The 21,839-nt window shown below is 38.8% G+C and overlaps 1 protein-coding gene across 4 annotated transcripts in view; it reads left to right on the forward strand.

Annotated features, from left to right (window-relative positions):
- Nucleotides 1–18,485, forward strand: part of PCMTD1 (protein-L-isoaspartate (D-aspartate) O-methyltransferase domain containing 1) — an 86,397-nt gene extending 67,912 nt beyond the window's left edge. For 3 of the 4 annotated variants that reach the window (XM_078352463.1, XM_078352465.1, XM_017965336.5), the window contains 3 exons: nt 4,323–4,494; nt 6,574–6,697; nt 15,930–18,485. In XM_078352463.1, the coding sequence (XP_078208589.1) occupies nt 4,323–4,494; nt 6,574–6,697; nt 15,930–16,297 (664 nt within the window). In that variant the 3' untranslated portion in view covers nt 16,298–18,485. Of the gene's footprint in view, nt 1–4,322; nt 4,495–6,573; nt 6,698–6,851; nt 6,970–15,929 lie in introns of all 4 variants that reach the window. The other variant, XM_078352464.1, reaches the window with a different exon arrangement.
- The last annotated feature ends 3,354 nt before the right edge of the window (nt 18,486–21,839 follow it).

Genomic DNA, 21,839 nt, shown 5'->3' on the forward strand with positions numbered 1-21,839 from the left:
AGACCCAGGCAGGTGGATTGCCTGAGTTCAGGAGTTCAAGACCAGCCTGGGCAACATGGTGAAGCCCCATCTCTACTAAAATACAAAATATTAGCCAATTCCAGCTAACTCGGGAGGCTGAGGCACAAGAATTTCTTGAACCCGAGAGGTAGAGATTTCACTGAGCTAAGATCGTGCCACTGCACTTCAGCCTGGGTAACAGAGCAAGACCCCCCCGCTCAAAAAATAAAAAAAAAGATAAATGAGCCATGATATTACTATCAGAATACAAAATGTCTTAAGATTCTCAATGGTATACCCAGTCAGAAAAACCAAAGTTCAACTATAATTACTTTATTGGAAAGTTAATCCTTAATCGCTTTACAGATTGAAGAAAAGTTAAGAATATGCAGTTCAAGAGCTTTTTTCTTTAACTGATTGTGAAGTTTCATGTATTATGGCCAGAAAAGGTTAAGCTGTACTTACGATCCTAGATAGGACACTTTCTCTGGTGGACATGTTTTACAACCGTTACATTGGCATGTTACCGTCTTCTTTGCAGTGTGTTTGGCATATGAGTTCTCTTATACGGTCCAGATTTTTCAGTGCCAACATTTAAAAATACCCTGTACAATATTTTTGTCTTTCAATTTTTATTTTTACATTTTGTAATAGTGCACTCCTTTTTGAATATTGTCTTAAATTCAAGTAAACGTTCGAATTTGAGTATTCTGGTAATCAATTTAAACATGTTAAATGAAAGTATAAAGATCCCATATGTGTTTGCTAGAAGCAGAGTTGCAATGACTAGAAATTACTTATTAATTTAGAGATTTGATTTTCCTCTGCAGTGATCCTTTGTATTAATAATTCCTCTTAGATAGGTATACTTCTTCTGCTTTACATTAGAGGGAAAAATGTTCATGTCGTGTACTAGAATAATAAGGATGGTTGATTTGAGATCTTCAGAAAGCCCTCTAGCCCAAGAAAAACCTGCCTTTTATTATAGGAGAGTTAATTATTCATTAAAGGCAAGAGTTTGTTTTTCCTCTTTTGGCATGTTGGGAAAAAACTATGTATTTTGTAACATGAAGGTACAGTTATAGTAACCAATTTAGCGAAACATAAACTATTGTATTACTGCAAAGAAGTACCATAGGTGGCGGGTCACAGTGGCTCACACCTCTAATCCCAGCATTTTGGGAGGCTGGAGTGGGAGGATCACTTGAGGCCAGGAGTGCAAGACCAGCCTGGGCATCACAGCAAGACTCTGTTTCTATATTTTAAAAATTAAAAGAATTAAAAGAAGTACCGTAGGCATATGCTTTTTCTGTAACTTTATCTCTAGGGAAGCTTTCTTTTCTACTCCTGAGATTTTTGTGATTAGCATATTTAATATGTCAAATTTGGGTTCATGTTTAACGTTGGTAGGTAGAAAAGACAAAACATTTATATTTCTCATATGGTTCATTTATTTAATATATGTATTTTGAGGACAGTAATAGGTGATGGAGATCCAATTAAATTCAGAAGAAATATTCTAGCAGGAAAATAAATTTTAAAAATGTTTCAAAGGGAAGATTGTGTTAAGGAGAAAGTATGAGAAGCAACTCTTTAATAAGTGAAAGGGTAGTTATTTAGTATTTCCATTTTGTGTGACTATTAAGACGTATGATATTTTAATATACAAATATCAAAGAATTACTGAGATAGTTTACATTCTTTTAAAAAGTCTCGAAAACCCATGTGAATGTTAAACTTACAGTACAGCTACACTTGAACTAGCCACATTGTAAGGGTTTACTCATCACAGTGGTTGGCGGCTTTTATCTTAATCGTGTGGCTCTAGATTGTCCTGTCTCACCTTTCAGATCCCAGCTTGCCATTTCTCAGGGAGCCCTTCTCTGATCCCCAGGCCTGTCATTTCCCCTTAGAGCATTTATCACAGTTGCAAATTATGTTTCAATTAATAGGATTGTTCGATGCTTGTCTCGTCCAATAGATACAGACACGAGTATCTCCCATTATATCCTCAGTCATTGCACAAAGCTGGTTCTCAGTAAATAGTATTTGACTGAAGGAAGTGTGGAATTAATGTGTGAGGTAACTTGCCAGAGCCACACATTTAATTTTAGAATCAAACACTAAGTTCTAATTTATTTTGCTGTGATGAACATGTATAAAACATCACTAACATGAGAAGTGGTTTTAATTGTAAGTTGCCGTGACCTGTGATGGTGTTTTCCTTGGCAGTAGTTCTGTAAGCTACCGCGTATTTTTAACTAGTAGGAAGCTTTTAAAGCTACAAGTATATTTTTTAGTTGATTTAACATATTTGACAAAGAGGTTTAATAATTCAAAAATTTTTAATTATTTAAATTCCCTGCTCACATTCATTCTGAAAAATATGAGGTTGATATAAATTATTATAAAATTAAAGCATTTAAATGAATTTCTTTAAGATTTTTAGATAGACTTTACTAAAATAGTCCAACTTATTTTTAAAGAATGCTTACTGTGAATTTGATAAGATGATTAAACCATGTGATCTATAGTATCTAGTTACTTAAAAGCCAATAATTGTATTTTGGCCATACTTTAAACAATCTGAGGCATGCCATCGTTTTGAGTATGAAAGATAAATTAAACATGATTCTCTAACCGAGGTAAGCTCCCATTTTGTGTGTGCTGTGCCAGGAGAAAGAACGAGGTACTGTTCAAGAATTGAGTAAGATTTCATTGCCAAGCTAATATTTGATCTGTATCTTGAGAAGATACCAGGCATTTATTAAGGGTAGAAGGAGAGGGGAAGGGTATATTAGTTAAGGGAACAGCACATACACAGCTGCAGCATTTCAAAACACAGTGTAAGTGTCCTGTAAGGAATCAGAAGCAAGTAATTCAGTCTGCCTGCAGAGTAGTGTGTTCAGGCTCGAGCAGAGACAGGAAAGGTCTCATAGAAGGACTTGACGGTGGACTCATAAAGATCCTCCACGTAGCACTCCTGGGAGCTTGAAGTTACCCACTTACCTTGTGCAGTACAGAGCAAAGGGATGGAAGAGAGACCTGAAAAATGTGATCAGTGAGATGGCAGTTACAGTAAAAGAAATGATGGGGCGTGGACTGCCTTAGTGTAGGGGCGCAGGGGCACCCTTAACCCTTCCCACCCCACCTTTTATCCCATTCCACCAAAAAGACAAGAAATTAGGACAGGGCATACATTTTGGTAAATTTTCTTCTTTAGAAAATAGATGTTTATAATGTGTCTGTGTTTTAGTGACTCCGAATGGAAACTTACTGTGTAATAAGTCTATTGATTACTGAAAGGACAAGATATATTTTATAGAATGAAATGACTGTTATTCAAAAGTGTTATTTTTCAGTGCATGCCAGACCTTTTACTGTAAATTATTTCATCCTCAAATAATAGTCTGCTTTTGCCCTATGATCATAGTAACTTTACTCAACTTAAAAGTGAAAGGATATGAATTAATTTTAAAAAGATTACCCATCTTATTAGTGCATTGGAGTTTTAATTATGCTTATCTTAGAGCCTGTTTTCAGTTTTGTTTATCAAAATTTAAGAAATAAAGTGCAAGTCCAGATAGGATAGGTTGTAAACGCATAACTGTGTGTACCATGAACCAACACTGTAACCAGGAACAAGCAGCCCAGATAAAATACTTTTGAAATCATACATATCTCCTGTTGCTCAGGGAGATCATCAGGGCCAAAGCAGTGCATGAAAAAAGTAGTATTCATTCTCCTCTTTGTCCCAACCAGTAATGTTCCTCAGACGAAGTTTATTAGAAACTCTTCCTAACCTCAGTGGTTGCAAGGGTATGTGGTCAGGATACTCTTCTCTTTTTTGACAAAGCTATCCCACTGTTACCCTCAGCAAAAGTGTCAAACCGAGATGAATTCTACAGTCTTCTCATTTCTGCTGACCCCTCATGTTTTTTGGAAAGGACAATGCAGAGTGAAGCCTTTTCTCACTTATAGATCCTTGTGATGCTCATTGTTACCACGTGTTATTTTGGGGGTATCACAATATTGAGGTTGTGATGGGCTTTCCATTATATTTATTTCTTAATACTTCAGTGAGGTTTCAGTGTGGCCAAAACTGTTAATGTTTTGACAACACATGTCCCATGTCATTGATAATAAAATAATACATTTGATGAGTGCTAAACATATTAAATATAGTTAAATGAAGTTTGTAATAATTTTGTCCTCATAATTAATTTTGGTAACTTCATTATTTTAAAGGACTGGATTATGGTAAATTTCTTAGAGCTAATGTTTTGCTTAAATGAATTAAAATATATTTGTTTTCAATGCAGATTTGAGTTCTGTGAACCTGCATTTGTTGTCGGTAACTGCCTCCAGATAGCATCTGACAGTCATCAGTATGATCGAATTTATTGTGGAGCTGGAGTCCAGAAAGACCATGAGAACTACATGAAAATATTGCTAAAAGTTGGAGGCATATTAGTCATGCCTATAGAGGATCAGGTAACTTTTACTCTCCTTTTGTTTCGTGGCCGAGGAAGCAAGCACATTTCTTTAAGAAACGTTGTCCGGGCATGGTGGCTCACACCTGTAATCCAAGCACTTTGGAGGCCAAGGCAGGTGGATCACTTGAGGTCGGGAGTTCAAGACCAGCCTGACCAACATAGTGAAACCCCGTCTTTAAAAAAAAAATAAAAAAAGATTAAGAAATGTTATTCAGTGAAAAGTAATTGTAACTTTTAAAGAAAAATACTTTTCACCAGATCTATCTTATTTGTTTAGAAAAAACTTGAAACATCTGATGATTTAAACAAAGCAAATAGGGAAAAGATCTCTCTATTATGACTAGAGGCAGCTCTTTCAGTTCAGCTCAGCTACTCCCTGTGCCTGGCATTTAGCATGCTGCTTCCTCCTCTAGTTTGCTCACCTAAAAGTTGAATGTGATGTTCTCTGCCAGCTGCTCAGTTTCCCATATTCTTCAGTTCTTTGAGCACAGTGAAAGGAAATCCTTGCTAGGCATGGTAGCTCACGCCTGTAATCTCAGCACTTTGGGAGGCTGAGGCAGGCAGATTGCTTGGGCCCAGGAGTTCAAGACCAGCCTGGGCAACATGGCGAAACCCCGTCTCTACAAACAAATACAAGAATTAGCCATGCATGGTGGTGGTGCACCTGTAGTCCCAGCTACTCAGAAGGCTGAGGTGGGAGGATCGCTTGAGCCCAGGAGGTGGAGGCTGCAGTATGCCGTGATTGTGCCTCTGCACTCCAGCCTGGGTGCAAAGCGAGACCCTGTCTCAGAAAAGAAAAGAAATCCTGTCTGTGGTTTGATTTTGAATGGCTTAACTTTGTTAATAAAACCAGTGAACTAAAAAAAAAAAATCTTCATCAGTACCGTATAGACTCATTTGAGCTTCAGCTATTCATGAACATGATTAAATTTATATTTTTTGCCTTGGTTTAGAATTATTAGGTATAATGTAAGAACTACTAGTTTATTCAGAAAATAGGTACATCTTTCAGAAGCAAATTACTTTAAAAAGTTATAAAAACACATTTAAAAATATAATCTCTAATATTCACATTAACTGAAATCTGAAATGTTTAAAAGACCTTGCAGTTTGTGTAGTGGAGGTAGAATGTTGAAGACGGCTGGGACCTAGCATGATAGTTGTGGAGTGTATATATATCTTGGAGGCCCCTTAACATCACCATGTGTCATTTGCAGCCCAGTGGATCTCATTATTACCATGTACTATGCTCTGTAGCAAGTCATTTGTCAGGTATTAAAAAGGCAGAGTATACAAATACTCAGTTTAAAAAGTTCATGGAAAAATATTATTAGGATGCTTCCAGGGTTTAGACTCCCAGTTAAAAATCTTTTTTTAATTTGTTTTTCTTTAACAATGCATTTTCAAATGTATAAAATGTGACCTCCTTATCAATATTTTGTGGAACACTTACGCTATACTGTTTTACAAATACTAAATAGAATAGCGAGCTGCTTTTTGTGGTATAAGTTGAATATACTAATTAAACTTGAACAAGATGTGTATTGAGCTATTTTTTTTTTTCTGTGACCAGTGATGTTTGCTGAAATGGTAAAACTCCTAGTCTCTTTGTAACTACATTTATTTGTGAAATATCAAGTTGGGGGTTGAATTAGAATCTTCATGACGAATGAGCATGAAGTCAGCTTGTTGGCACAGTAGTCAAAATATGGCCTTATTAATAGAATGCCTTTAACCAAATCAGTGAACCTGTCTCAGACATGTGTTTTGGAAGGCAATGGCCTGTATGGATAGTAGTGCTTTCCTAGACACTGTCAGACCCGGATCTGACATTGCAGACTTACTTGGCCACATTTGAGTACCCCATTTGTATTAAAATACCTGTATTACCAACAAATAATTTTCACTCCTTTGATATTTTATAGCACATATTTAAATGGAATTAATTGGATTACATTTAAATATAAGTGAGTGTATGGCTCTCATTGGCATTGTGCCCTTAAAACAAAATTTTGACTGTACGGTGACCACATTGGTAGGATTAAGCTGTTCACTTTCTTTTTTTTTCTCTAAATAGTTAACCCAGATTATGCGAACTGGACAGAACACTTGGGAAAGTAAAAATATCCTTGCTGTTTCATTTGCTCCACTTGTGCAACCCAGTAAGAATGATAATGGCAAAGCAGATTCCGTGGGACTCCGTGAGTAGCTCTTTCTACTGTCTGATTGAATTGTGACTAACAGTATTCAATCTGTACGCTTGGGATTTAAGACTGAGTCATTATGAAGAATTCAGTATTTACACAGTAAGATATGTGGTGGATTTATTCTGCTTTTTTTTTTTTTTTGAGACAGAGTCTTGCTCTGTTGCCCAGCCTGAAGTGCAGTGGCACCATCTCGGTTCACTGCAGCCTCTGCCTCCCAGGTTCAAGCGATTCTCGTGCCTCAGCCACCCAAGCAACTGGGATTACAGGTGTGTGCCACCACACCCAGCTAATTTTTGTAGTTTTAGAGGAGGTGGAGTTTCACCATGTTGGCCATGCTGGCCTGGAACTCCTGACCTCAAGTGATCTACCCACCTCGGCCTCCCAAAGTGCTGGGATTGTAGGTGTGAGCCACCATGCCCAGCCTCAACTTTTCTTTTGGTAAAATAAAGCCCTCACCTTATACCAGACACTGTTAGCTACTTTCATGGAAATGTAAGAAGAATACATGCAAAACCAAATGTATTAATTATAGTTTGTGATGTGGTTGCAAGTCACTGGTGGTAGGAAGGGCACCTACTGTAGGTGTGGTGGTAAGGAAGACCTTTCCGTCAAGGCAGCATCTAAATTATGACTAGAGTAATAGAAAAGGGCTTGCCACATCAAGATTTAGTGGCAGCATTTTTCATACACAGAGACAGTGAATACAGAAGGCTTTAGGCTGAAAAGATCTTGGTCATTTTCAGACCAGGCATAAGGTCCAGAGTGGTGGAAGCTCATTGGCTTGCTGTGGAGGATGGATTATCATGGGAAAAACAGGCAGGCAGCCAGTCAGCAGGCTTTTCTTACACCCAGGGGAGAGTGGATGATGGTGTGGATGGCACTGTTTGGAGGCAGAAAAATATCAGACTCTAAGGAGTGTGGGTGGCAGAAAAAGAGGAATTTGTTTTCCCTTGAGGCTTTCTGAGTGCTGGCATTATGTACTGTTGCTGGGAAGACTGGAAATGGCATGATTTGGAAATAGGTACAGAAAGACCCAACATTTTCTTTTCACCATGTGTGAGTTGTCTGTTAACCATACAGACAAATGTCAGGTAGTCAGGTGGCATGAGGACTGCATGAGCAAGGTGGAAATGGAGACCCTCAACATGAACGTGGCATTTTAGGCTGGTATGGAAATGGATGAGATCACTTAGCGGAAAGTGGAAGTAAGGAGGAGATATTGGAGCTGGACCTGAGGTCCGCCAGTTTCCAGAGAAAATGGAGGAAGGTGAAGTAGGGAAGGAGAGGCCAGAGGTGGGGGGAACTAGGGTCAGGTCCCCAGGGTGTTGGAGACCCAAGAAAGAAGAGTTTGAAGGAGGGAGTGAGCAGCCTAATGGGGTGGATGAGAGCTTGAACAGGAGAGGAGAGAGTGGGATTCATTGGTTTGGCTTAGACCATAGTTCTGTTAACTGTGAGGTAAAATTATTTGCCAAAAAGTAACCTCTTGCCTTAGTTTGCCTTTGAAATGAATTTATTTCATAGGAACTTGGCTTTATAGAAAGATATAATTTTATTTTCAGTGTTCATTCTACTACTCTCTTTGGAGCTGTGTAACTTTGGTACTTTTGGGGTGTTTTTGAAAATTCTATGAAGTAATATTTGTTTTGTTTTTACAACGGAGTTTCACTCTGTTGCCCAGGCTGGAATGCAGTGGCAGGATCTCGGCTCACTGCAAGCTCCACTTCCCAGGCTCAAGCAATTCTCCTGCCTTAGCCTCTTGAGTAGCTGGGATTACAAATGCCCACTACCAGCCCTGGCTAATTTTTGTATATTTAGTAGAGACAGGGTTTCACCATCTTGGCCAGGCTGGTCTTGAACTCTTGACCTCAAGTGATCCTCCTGCCTTGGCCTCCCAGAGTGCTGGGATTAAAGGCATGAGCCACCTCGCTCGGCCTGAAGTAGTAATATTTGTAAAGTGCTTTTCTTAGTGCCTGGCACGTAGTAATGGCTTGATAAAAAGTGATGTTGAGTTTTTGGGAGGGCTAGTAAACTGTATTTGCTCTTCCCTGCCTAAGTTCTTAGCAAATGGAGGTAGGCTTGGAGGTCACATAGATAAAGGTTGAGAGGTCAGCTTTGTTACCAGGCAAAGTAGGTGAGAGAATATGGCTTTGCCTTCTACCCTGACGTTAGACAGACCAACCCACTCACCCAGTTTGAGGCAGCGGCGCCAGCCTGCCACCGTGGGAGTCTACCTTTAAATACGTGGTGAACAGAGCCTAGTCAAGGTGTGAGTCCTAGAGGAAAGTAGGCACATCCCAGAGGAAAAGAGGAAGGAATGACAGCCAAACATGGCCAGCTGTTCTTTGCGCCGCTGAAATACACAAGCCTAGCCGTTCCTCCACCCTTGGGAAGAATGCATGTGATGATGCAGAGAGGCTCACGTGGCTCTCTGGTGAGTGTTGCTTGCTGAGAGTGTTAGGGGCATAACCGTTTCTTCAGCTTGACCTTGGGAGAGTACTTTGCAAGCGTTTTTCTCTAACGGGAACCACCATCTCAGAGGAGAGATGTTGACCGACCGCTCTTTACAGATTTGTGAGTCAGACTCTGTGCTCTCGTTGTGATCTCATTTAGAAAGAAATTAAGCAGTCCTAAAAAGGTTTCAACCTTTCATAATTCAGAAAGTGTTAGCAACCCTGGTTTTCAAATACATTTGCTAATATATACTTTGGCTACCTACAAAAAGGATTTGAGTCCATATATAACAATCCGTATAAAACAAGAAAATTAAAGATAAAACAAGAATGATAAAAAAGGATTATCGTAAGAGAGACTTATTCTATTGGAAACATGAGGTTACTGTGTGGAAATGTTTATTTAAACTTCCTGTCTAGTAAAAATCAGGTGTCACTGGGTATGCTCTGGGACATAGTAAAGTACAGGACATTCATTTCTTTCTAGCACCAGAGTCAGTGATTATCACTTGGCTTGTATTATCTGATTATTTCCGTGAAGTCTACTTTTTAGTAGACTACAAATGCTCCTCGACTTGTGGTGGGACTGTGGCCAGATAAACCCATTGTATGTGACAAACACTGTGAGTGGAAGTGGATTCAATGCTGGCGACACAGCAGACGGTCCCCCACTTAGGATGGCTCGACCTTAGTTTGATTGCAAGAGTGACACTCATTTAGTAGAGTCCGGAACCGCATCATGAGACATAAGTTGAGCTCCTCAACTTAAGGTGGGGTCACATCCTGATAAACACATTGTAAAGTTGAAAAACCCTGCCTTGAACCATTGTAAGTCAGGGACCATCTATATATTCTATCTATCTCTGCTATATTCGTTCTATTTATTACAGTAGACTATACTACAGTCACTGGTCCCTACTTAAACTCCTTGCAACAATAATAACGAAGTGAAACTATTTTCTCCTTCCTGGTTTTCTAATACTAGAATTACAGTTTATGATCATTTTTGTTTAAACTCTCCTAACTGGATGGGAAGTAATAAAAAGAAGTAATGAAAATCTCAAAGCTTGGCTTTGACAGTGGCCTAACCATAAATATCATACAAAAGAATGCTCATGGAATCCCTTGTTGATTTCTGTGCAGCAGCTGTTTAACTTTGTAACTGACACTGTTAAAATCTCAGAATTCTATCAGTATACTGTCATTTTATTTTTTACCTGACAGTTTATTACCATTTATACTTTAAGTTCTCGGGTACACGTGCAGATCCTGCAGGTTTGTTACATAGGTATACGTGTGCCATGGTGGTGGTTTGCTGCATCCATCACCCCATCGTCAGCCTTGGGTATTTCTCTGAATGTGATCCCTCCCCAATACCCCCATGCCCTGCTATTCCTCCTCTAGCTCCCCCACCCCCCAGGTTCCAGTGTGTGATATTCCCCTCCCTGTGTCCATGTATTCTCATTTTTCAACACCCACTTATGAGTGAGAACATGCGGTGTTTGGTTTTCTGTTCTTGTGTCAGTTTGCTGAGAATGATGGTTTCCAGTTTCATCTGTGTCCCTGCAAAGGACATGAATCCTTCCTTTTTATGGCTGCATAGTATTCCATATTGTATATGTGCCACATTTTCTTTATCCAGTCTATCATTGATGGGCATTTGAGTTGGTTCCAGGTCTTTGCTATTGTGAACAGTGCTGCAATAAACATACCTGTGCATGTGTCTTTATAATAGAATGATTTATCATCCTTTGGGTATATGCCCAGTAATGGGATTGCTGGGTGAAATAGTATTTCTGTTTCTAGATCCTTGAGGAATCACCACCCTGCTTGGTCCAGATCTGAGTTCAAGTGCTGGGTGTCCTTGTTAATTTTCTGTCTTGTTGATCTGTCTGATGTTGACAGTGGGGTGTTGAAGTCTCCCACTATTATTGTGTAAGAGTCTCTCTCTTTGTAGGTCATTAAGAACTTGCTTATCTGGGTGCTCCTGTATTGGGTGTGTATATATTTAGAATCGTTAGCTCTTCTTGTTGCATTAATCCCTCTACCATTATGTAATGCCCTTCTTTGTCTCTTTTAATCTTTGTTGGTTTAAATCTGTTTTATCAGAGACTAGGATTGCAACCCCTGCTTTTTCTTGCTGTCCATTTGCTTGGTAAATCTTCCTCCATCCCTTTATTTTGAGCCTATGTGTGTCTTTGCACATGAGATGGGTTTCCTGAAAACAGCACACTGAGGAGTCTTGACTTTTTATCCAGTTTGTTGGTCTGGGTCTTTTGACTGGGGCATTTAACCCATTTACATTTAAGGTTAATATGGTTATGTGTGAATTTGATTCTGCCATTTTGATGCCTGCTCATTGTTTTGCCCGTTAGTTGATACAGTTTCTTCATAGTGTCGATGGTCTTTACATAGCATAGGTAATATCCTGTGAATGCACAGTTTCTATCTTCCCTCATTTTAAGAATGTCAGCACAAACCTAAGTAGCTGGTAAGACTATCATTGGTTTGGTTGAATGACATTTATAACTGTGAATGTAAAATAGGAATCAATTTAGTAGAATAAGGTAAATTGGAGGAGAGGAGCCTAAATTTATTAAAAAATCCATTATACCTCTGAAATATTTACAGACTAAATGATATAAAACATTTTATCAAAATAATCTGGGGTGATCATGGGAAGGGTGATGAGTGCTGCAGCTGAGTGCCCAGATACATGGGAGTTATTAAACTATTGACTCTTCTCTGTGTACACCCTTACCCTTGGGGGATGTGTTCCGTTACCCTCCAGGGGATGTCTGGGCCTGCAAATGGTACAACATCCCATATATACTGTGTTTTTCCTATCTGATAACTGAGGCAGCTACTAAGTTACTAACAGGTTGGTGGTTTATATAGTGCAAACATTGTAGACAGTGGGAGGATGATTCACGTCCCAGGCAGGACTGCATGAGATTGTTCTACACTAGCTACAACAGCTGCACAGTTTAAAACTTAGGAGTTGGCTTATTTCTGGACTTTTCCATTTAATATTTTCAGACCTTGGTTGACCGTAGAAAATGGAAACCGTGGAAGGTGAAACCGTGCATAAAGGGAGACTCTTTCTGCAGTAGAGAAAAGTCATCAGTAACCAACAGTAACTTCTAAAAATTAGTCCGGAATTATGTGAATTTCTGAGAAATAAAAGCTTCATATAGTAATATTCAGAGAATGAAAAAAGTTTTAAAAAGTGATATTTGCCAAAATGTAATAGGATGCATGGAGAATAAGTTTTTGTGGGTGTGTAGTGGTAAGTCAAAATAGCTTTCTTTTGAGAGGACATTATTGCATTAATTGCAGGGAGTTAAAATGCGAAAGAATGCAACTACAGGAAAACCCCAAAATAATATATATATGTCAGTTTTTTTGCCTAATGTATCTTATAGTAATTGAATTGCTCATATTAAACAGCTTACTAAAGTGGAATCATCATTTTTCATCTTGATTCATTACAAATTTTATTCCACTAAAAAGTCATATTTCTTTCTATGTGGGTTATTTTTTTGATGGGGATGGGGAGAAGACATTCTAGAAAGAAAGATGCATTGTTTAACGATCAGGGGCAGAAGAGACTTCATAAATTGTGGGACTACGTCACATTGAGCTATATGAAGTTGCTGCTTTCCAAGGTCATGAAAGACCCCCACATCATTAGTTTTGCATGTTTCAACCTGCATAAAATCCCCTTTTCAATCTCTGTTAGCAAACAAAAATGATTTCTGACTCCTAGACTTCTATAAAACCTAAAAATCCACATAAAGCTTACCTTTTGGGAAACAAATGGAGCTAAATGTGTGAACTATAATTTTGGAATAAAAGTTTAAATTTAAAAAGTTTTCATAGGAGTCAGGATTAGTATAGTCTCATCTATTAAATTCTAATCTCATAACTGGAAGTGTTAGAAACACTTAAGGAATAGACTATACGGATTATGTTTGAATAAGTAGGACTGAGACTTATCTAAAAGGTTTTGTTTCATTCAAAAGAACTTTTTTTTTTTTTTTTTAATATTTTGAGACAGTGTTTTACTCTGTTGCCCAGGCTGGAGTGGAGTGGCATGACCACGGCTCACTGCAGCCTTGACTCCCTGGGCTCAGCTGATCCTCCCACCTCAGCCTTCTGAGTTTCTGGCTCTACAGGCGTGTACCACCATGCCCTGCTAATTTTATGCTTTTTGTAGAGACAGTATTTTACCATGTTGCTCAGACTGGTCTCAAGCGATCTGCTCACCTCAGCCTCCTAAAGTGCTGGGATTACCGGGTTGAGCCATTGTGCATGATCCAAAAGGACTTTTAAATGAAGCTCACATGAATGCGACTTTAGGGCTTCTGGGTGTTGGCAGCTACCAAAGTCAAGTCTGAATCTTTTTCCATGCCGGGGCCAGTGGTCTTGATGAATCTCAGGTATTCCTCTGATGGTTTAGGATTGAAAGATCTATATCCCTGGTATAGCACACAGGATTGGCAAAGGAAGGGCATAATTACAGTGTTGACAGAGAATACCAGTAAGATTAGAGAGATTCAAGAGCAAAGGTCAGCTGAGAAGACTGATACAGTTTCTGTTTCCTGGCTCCTTTATAATGTCTAAAACTTTTAGGGTAGATTTATTCTTTACTCGGTCCCTCTACGGAGCTCTCTCAGGCGTAGTCCTGGGTGCTTTCCTCTGCTCTTGGTCTTTGCATGTTACCACGGGCTGATGACATGAGATTAGCGTCTCCAGCCCTGACCTTGCCCCTCAGCTCCAGAGTCATGATCTAGCTGCTATGGCAGGACATGCAGCATACACTCTGAAGTCAAAACCTGCATTCCGTATGTAATCTCCTAACATTGAGTTATTACCTGTGAAACATTGAAAATGGTGACGAGTATAGCGTTGTAGTTATTATTATCTCTACAATAACATTGTGGTTATTATCTCTTCTGTTCTATGAAAAAAGGAAAAATAATTAAAATTATTATTTCAGAGATAATAATGTGAGTATGTAATAGACAATTCACATCTAACACAAACTAAGTACACTTTTAAATTTTCTTCTCAACCTGTTCTCCCCTCTGTCTTTCTCATGTTAGTAACTAATAACCAGCATCTCGCCTAGTTGCTTAGGCCAAAACCTTAGGTGTTTTCCTTGATTATTTCCTTCCCTCTCATCCCCTACATCAAATCCATTTCTATCCTATCTTTAAAATCTATTATACTGAAATGTGCCCATCTCTCCCATCTGTTCTGCCACCCCCTATGGAGTGTGATCGTATTTCATGTGGATTACCGAAGCACTTCAGCTGATCTCGTGCTCCCAACTTCATCTACACTAGCCTTCCTTCAGCTCCTTGGTCAGCTTAAGCTCATTTACCTTTTAGGGCTCTGCTGTTCCCTCTGCCCCAAGATATTTACATGGCTGGTGTATCATCTAGATCCTAGCTAGGACGTGATCTTAGGGAGACCTTTATGACCACCTAATAGAAAGCAACCAGGGCTAGGCACGGTGGCTCACGCCTGTAATCCCAACACTTTGGGAGGCCGAGGCAGGCAGATCACGAGGTTAGGAGATTGAGACCATCCTGGCTAACATGGTGAAAACCCGTCTCTACTAAAAATATAAAAAATTAGCCAGGTGTGGTGGCACGTGCCTGTAGTCCAGCTACTTGGGAGGCTGAGGCAGGAGAATCACTTTAACTGGGAGATGGAGGCTGCACTGAGCTGAGATCATGCCATTGCACTCCAGCCTGGGTGTCAGAGGGAAACTCAGTCTCAGAAAAACCCCAAAAAACCCAGAACCCCACTTCTGTCATATCATTGGTGTTTTCCTTTTTTTTTTCTTGCATTCCCTATTTTTCTTCTTCATAATTGATTTTTGTTTACCAAGTCCTAGTAAGTTGTGTCAGTGCAGGGAGTGCACACTTGGTAGTCTGAATCATCCAGTGTGTTTAAACGGGTTCTTTAGCAGTGCCTGGCAGATACAAGTTAATATATATTTGTTGACGAGTGTTAAATAACTTAAATGAACAATTTTGCAAGATGGGCAGAGCAGGTGGTTTTCGAACATTTTAACATATAGGGGCCAGGCATGATGCTTTACACCTGTAATCCCCATATTTGAGGAGGCTAAGGTAGGAGGATCACGAGCTCAGGAGTTAAAGAGACTGGCCTAGGCAACATAGTGAGGTCCTGTCTCTGCAGATAATTAAATTATCCTGGCGTGGTGGCATGCACTTGTGTCCCAGCTACTACTTGGGAGGGTCACCTGAGCCTGGGCGGTTGAGGCTGCAGCAGCCATGATTGTGCTGCTACACTTCAGCCTAGGCCATAGTGTAACCTTGTCTCAAGACAAACAAGCAAAAACCATATAAGGGATGAGATCTCACATCTGTTGTTATGAATAGATAGTACTTTTCATATGATTTAAACATCAAAAAGTATAAACGATACGCAGGGTAGTCTCTTGTCTCCTAATTCCTTCATTGCCATGCATCCTGTTTCCAAATCGTTATGCTTCCAGAGAACATTTATGTATATAAATTCCAACACGCAGACACACACATACATGCCCCTGTTGATTTTAACATCCGTGCTGTCCATCAGTGCTTGGTGTATAATAACTACTCTGAAGCCTTTGTTTTCATATTTTCTGTATTTGCTAAAATATGCTAAGAAACCCGTTTTGTTCCATGAAGAAAAGGAACAACAGATAATGTTTTATTTGTAATGTTTTCCTTCTTGTGTTTTGTGTTTGCCTTTAGCTCCCTGTGCCGTCAGGAACCTGCAGGACTTGGCTCGTATTTACATCCGACGCACACTTAGAAATTTCATCAATGATGAGATGCAGGCCAAGGGGCTTCCTCAAAGGGCTCCACCCAAGAGGAAGAGAAAGAGAGTTAAACAGAGAATTAATACTTACGTATTTGTGGGTAATCAGCTTATTCCTCAGCCTCTAGACAGTGAGGAGGATGAAAAAATGGAAGAAGATAACAAAGAAGAGGAGGAAAAAGATCTCAGTGAAGCGTCGAAGCCAGAGGAGCCACCTCAGAATTTACTGAGAGAAAAAATCATGAAGCTGCCCCTCCCTGAATCTTTGAAAGCTTACTTGACGTATTTTAGAGACAAATAACTTAGGTCGAGAAGAAAGAATGTCTACTGATAATTCCTTTAGTCTTGAAACTGTAGCATTTGTTAGGAGTTAAAAGAGAGAATTATTTCTTTCATCAGAGTAAATATAGTGGAAAAAATTATTATAACTTGTGTCAGTAACAAAAATGACGTATTCAGTGATTAAAAGAATCCCTTTTATAAAATCTATTTTTCTTTAAATCTTGGAAAAATGTTTTAGCTCAGAATGATTTCAAAGTGGAATGCAACAGTAGTTAAGAACTGTGTACTATCAATCCCTTTCTGATTCCTTACAGATTTGTAGTGGTGAGGGTTAGATTTGATTTTATATAAGGTTTAAATAATCATTAAGCTTATGTAATCTGATCTGAACTTCAGCTGTTTCCATTTCCTCTATGAAAACTTTGGTTATAGGAAATCACATGCTTTGTGGACCTATTCACCTGACTGTCATTGCAATCACTGTTGCTGGATTGCTGTACATTCATTCTGGGCAATATATGAGTGCAATAACAATACAAGATACTGAATCATTTAGCTTTAAAAAAATCCCACAAATCTTATGAAATTTTACAGCCCTGCTAGTTTTGCTTTTGAATCTCTTGCCAAAAGACATGGGTAAAATATCTGCTTCTCTCATAGAGATTTTTAAGAGCACAGCAAGTGAATTATTAAAATAGAAAGTATATACTATTACTCTTACTTTGTATGGACCCTTTACATTTTCAGTATTTAAAAAATTGAGGTTATCTTAACTCTCTAGAATTTTAAAAGTATGGTTAGAATTGTTTTTTCTGTAGTTCACTGTATGAAGTATTTGGTTTTTTTAAAAAAGCAAAACCATTGTTATCTGTGAGTCTTGAGAGGACACAGAATGAGTGAATGAGCGTCAGTGATGGCCCCTTTTTTGGATGGCTCCGTTAAGTAGCAGGGCCAGCGTAGACCTGGTCAGCGGATGCACTTTAGCAGATGGAACTTCTAGTTTATCTGAATATTTATCTTTGACAAGGTAGGGCTGAGCTTGCCTACATTTACTTTGGATCTTTCTAGTATAGGAAATATTCACAGAAATTCTATGTAGATATCTTTTGTTTTGAAAATCCTGTTCAGAAAATAGTGTAGCTTTGGGACCCATACCACATTCATTTCACTTCTTCCCGTATTTTTTGTGTTTCTTTTGGTAAAACTATAGTGGTTTTCATTTTTTACTTAATATCACACAGTTAAACTGTTCCTATTTGAGCTGTATTGTAGCTTATCAGTGGAAAACAGGTAATAACTGCCATTGTTCGTTCTCCTAGTAAGGCCTGAAAACACCCATTCCTTGTTAAGAAATTGTACAATGTAACATACTTACTAGTGTTACATGGATTATGTATTTCTTAAAGGGAAAGGTTTGAGAGGATCACGGACTGCCACCAGCATTATTACTGCAGTGGTTGCTCAGATTTTGTCAAGGAATCCCAATCAAAGCATAACGAAAGGATTATTATCTCTCTGCTAAGTTTCAGATATTGTTTCAAAAATCTCAGCTGCAGTAATTCCACGACATCTAAGGACAAGTGTTTGTAATCATGGAAGCAAATTGTCCCAAGTAAGTGAGGATATTTTAGTTACGTGACAGATAGCTTCATGGAAGGCCTTTGTTTATACCAGTGGCTGGGCGGCTGGAATTGAGGGTATTTCTACAGTTATTCTTAGATGATTACTAAACGCTTAAGAAATGCCCCATGCCATTTGTGTCTAGGAAAGGAAACCGTTTTCATCCTGTCATCTGTCAGAAATGTTCATTTTGTTTTGAATTAAATGTTGCTTTTGAAGTTTAATCTTGAATTCCTGGTGGCATGTTGTTATCTGGAAAACCTGTGGAAAGTTATCATCTGTCCCATCTCCCATTTTTTTTAACCCCCTTTGGTTGGAACTGCTGTTGAGATGTGTAAAAACACTTATTCTTAAATGATGCTTTTACTATTTAGGAGAGAGTTTTTGTTAAGGGTGTTTTTGAAGATTGGCTTTTCCATATAGTCTTTCCTTCTTTGACTTTGGCAAAGTGTACAGTAGGTTTTCATGATCATTGCATATCTCTTGTCATTGAAATGTATCTTTTATGTTTTTCAGTGCATTCATTTTACAGTTGTGACTTTATCATTGACTTTAAGAAGAAATAAAAAATGAAAATTAAAGTGAAATCCTTATCTATTAATGCAGACATATTAGAATAAGAATATCTTGGGTTTGGGGTTTGTGTTTTATTTTTTAATGAATTTGTGTTTACCTGAGTATGGGAGATTATGCTTTATAGGTGGAAAAGCAGCAAGTAAAGATGAAGCAAACGTAAGTGAAAATGATGGGGAATGTAGTCATGAAATCTTAGATCAAACAGGAAGGATCACCTAACTTGGGTGTTTATTTTGCAAATGAAGAAACAGACCTGTAACTATGCCATGTTTTGCCTGAAGCACAACAGTGAGTTAGAGACAGGGCCTAAGAGAGTATCCAGCATCAGATCAATCCAAAGAATCCATCAACATCGCAGCTACCCAAGAAGATAATTTGAATCTCTACTGTTTATTGGTCAGTTTATTTGGTTCTAGTATTAATAAAGAAAAATGTTATTAAAATAGCACACATAGTGGTAAAATAAAATAAAAAGTACATGTTGATTTCTAGCTGTTTGAGATGGTGAAAGTGAAGCAAAGCTGTTAAATAATTGGAAGACCTGGAAAATATTTTAAATAAACAATTACATATAATTAAGCATCGTTCTCCGATGGCCTGACTTTTATGTTTGTCTTCTTTTTTCATTTAGACAATCTCAGTACAGCTGTGGATGTGCCCGGTTGTGGGATGCAGTTGTCTTTATTTGGATGTGCCCAGTTGTGGGATACGGTTGTCTTTATTTGGATGTGCCCAGTTGTGGTATACGGTTGTCTTTATTTGGATGTGCCCAGTTGTGGGATACGGTTGTCTTTATTTGGATGTGCCCAGTTGTGGGATACGGTTGTCTTTATTTGGATGTGCCCCGCTGTGGTATACGGTTGTCTTTATTTGGATGTGCCCCGCTGTGGTATACGGTTGTCTTTATTTGGATGTGCCCCGCTGTGGTATACAGTTGTCTTTATTTGGATGTGCCCCGCTGTGGTATACGGTTGTCTTTATTTGGATGTGCCCCGCTGTGGTATATGGTTGTCTTTATTTGGATGTGCCCAGTTGTGGTATACGGTTGTCTTTATTTGGATGTGCCCAGCTGTGGTATACGGTTGTCTTTATTTGGATGTGCCCAGCTGTGGTATACGGTTGTCTTTATTTGGATGTGCCCAGCTGTGGTATACAGTTGTCTTTATTTGGATGTGCTCAGTTGTGGTATATGGTTGTCTTTATTTGGATGTGCCCAGTTGTGGGATGCAGTTGTCTTTATTTGGACATCTCACTGTCCTTCGACTATTGCCACCTCTGCAAAGTATGCAAGTTTTTAAAAATATAGTTTTATAAAATGGTAGGAAAATTTATAAAATATTCATGAAGTGTAGGAAATAATTTAGTGTACATGGAGGTACGTGTTTGTACCCATTAGGTTCAACTAATAGCTTCACCATCTCCTGCGTGCCCCTTCCCAGCCACATCTTCCTCCCTCCCTTCTCAGGCGGAGCGATTTGGTGTTTATCACCATCTGCCCTTTGTTCTGGATTTATTACATGCCTATATCTCTAAACAGTTCATCCGTGCTAGCATGCATTCTGCTGTATGCATTCTGCAGCGCTCTTCTTCACGTTCCCTTTCTGAGATTGCCCCATGGTGTATGTTGTTGTGTTACATTCACACTTCACATTTTATTCTACTGTTGGTGGACATTTTTTGTTCCTTCAGTTCGGTTGTGAACATTCTTTATATGTCTTGTGACTGTACCTACGTGAGAGTCTGCATAGGGTGTACATCTAGGAGTAGAATTACTGGGTCATAGGAAATCGTTTCTATTCACTTTTACCTAGATGATGCAAATTTACTTCCCAAAATAGTTTAACTGTGTGTTTCTTCTAGCCACGTTTAAATGTCCCAGTTATTTTTCACCTACATGTGACAGGTTTTTTCCTGTTTGGTAGGTGTGTAAAATATCTTCTTAGCGGACTTTGTTGCTTATGAAGGTTATTTATTAAGGGGGTTTTATCTTCAAGTGTTTCCTCATTTTAGGTTTCCTTTCTGCAAACTGCTATTCAAGTCTTTTGTAAATTATTTTTTATTGGGAGGTTTTTAAAAAAATTGCTTTGTGGGATTTCCTTTTGTAGTCTAGATGTTATTCCACTGTCAATTGTTGCAAATATCTTTTCTCAGTTTATGGTTTCTTACTCTGTTTATGGTGTCTTTTTGATGAATTGACATTTTCAGTTTTAATTGTCATATTCATCTTCACTCTCAATCTTAAGATCATGGAAATATTAACCTATATTTTCTACAGAAGTTCTATGATTTTGCCTTTCACATTTAAATCTGCATAATAGCTGGAATTGATCTTTGTGTATGGTGAGAAATAATGGTCAGGTTTCTTTTTTTAATTTTTGATCAATTGTTTGAGGACCATCTTTTGAAAATTTCTTTTTTCTTCTTTGAGCTGCAGTGTTAACTTTATCGTAAGTCTTCATTTATTTTTGCTTTGTGTCTAGGCTTTCTTTTCTGTTTTGTTGGTTTATATAACCGTTTGCCAACACTACACAGTTTTATTTACTGGAAATTTACAATAATTCTTAGTCTAGTAAGATAAATCCCTTCACTTTATATGCTTGGAGTGTCTTGAGCCATTAGGATTGTAGACTTGAGTGTAAATTTCGGAATTGGGTTCTCAGATTACACACACACACACACGGGTTCTCAGATTACACACACACACTCGGGTTCTCAGATTACACACACACACACACACGGGTTCTCAGATTACACACACACACTCGGGTTCTCAGATTACACACACACACACACTCGGGTTCTCATTTTACAAACACACAGGTTCTCAGATTACACACACACGCACTCGGGTTCTCAGATTACACACACACACACTTGGGTTCTCAGATTACACACACACACACTCGGGTTCACAGATTACACACACACACGGGTTCTCAGATTACACACACACACTCGGGTTCTCAGATTACACACACACACACACACACACTCGGGTTCTCATTTTACAAACACACGGGTTCTCAGATTACACACACACGCAGTCGGGTTCTCAGATTACACACACACACTTGGGTTCTCAGATTACACACACGGGTTCTCAGATTACACACACACACACACACTCGGGTTCTCAGATTACACACACACACACTCGGGTTCTCAGATTACACACACACACTCGGGTTCTCAGATTACACACACACTCGGGTTCTCAGATTACACACACACACTTGGGTTCTCAGATTACGCACACACGCTCACACACACACTCGGGTTCTCAGATTACACACACACACTCGGGTTCTCAGATTACACACACACGCTCACACACACTTGGGTTCTCAGATTACACACACACACGG

Source organism: Callithrix jacchus, chromosome 16 (genome assembly GCF_049354715.1).
Source record: "Callithrix jacchus isolate 240 chromosome 16, calJac240_pri, whole genome shotgun sequence".
In the NCBI taxonomy this organism is placed as follows: Eukaryota; Metazoa; Chordata; class Mammalia; order Primates; family Cebidae; genus Callithrix; species Callithrix jacchus.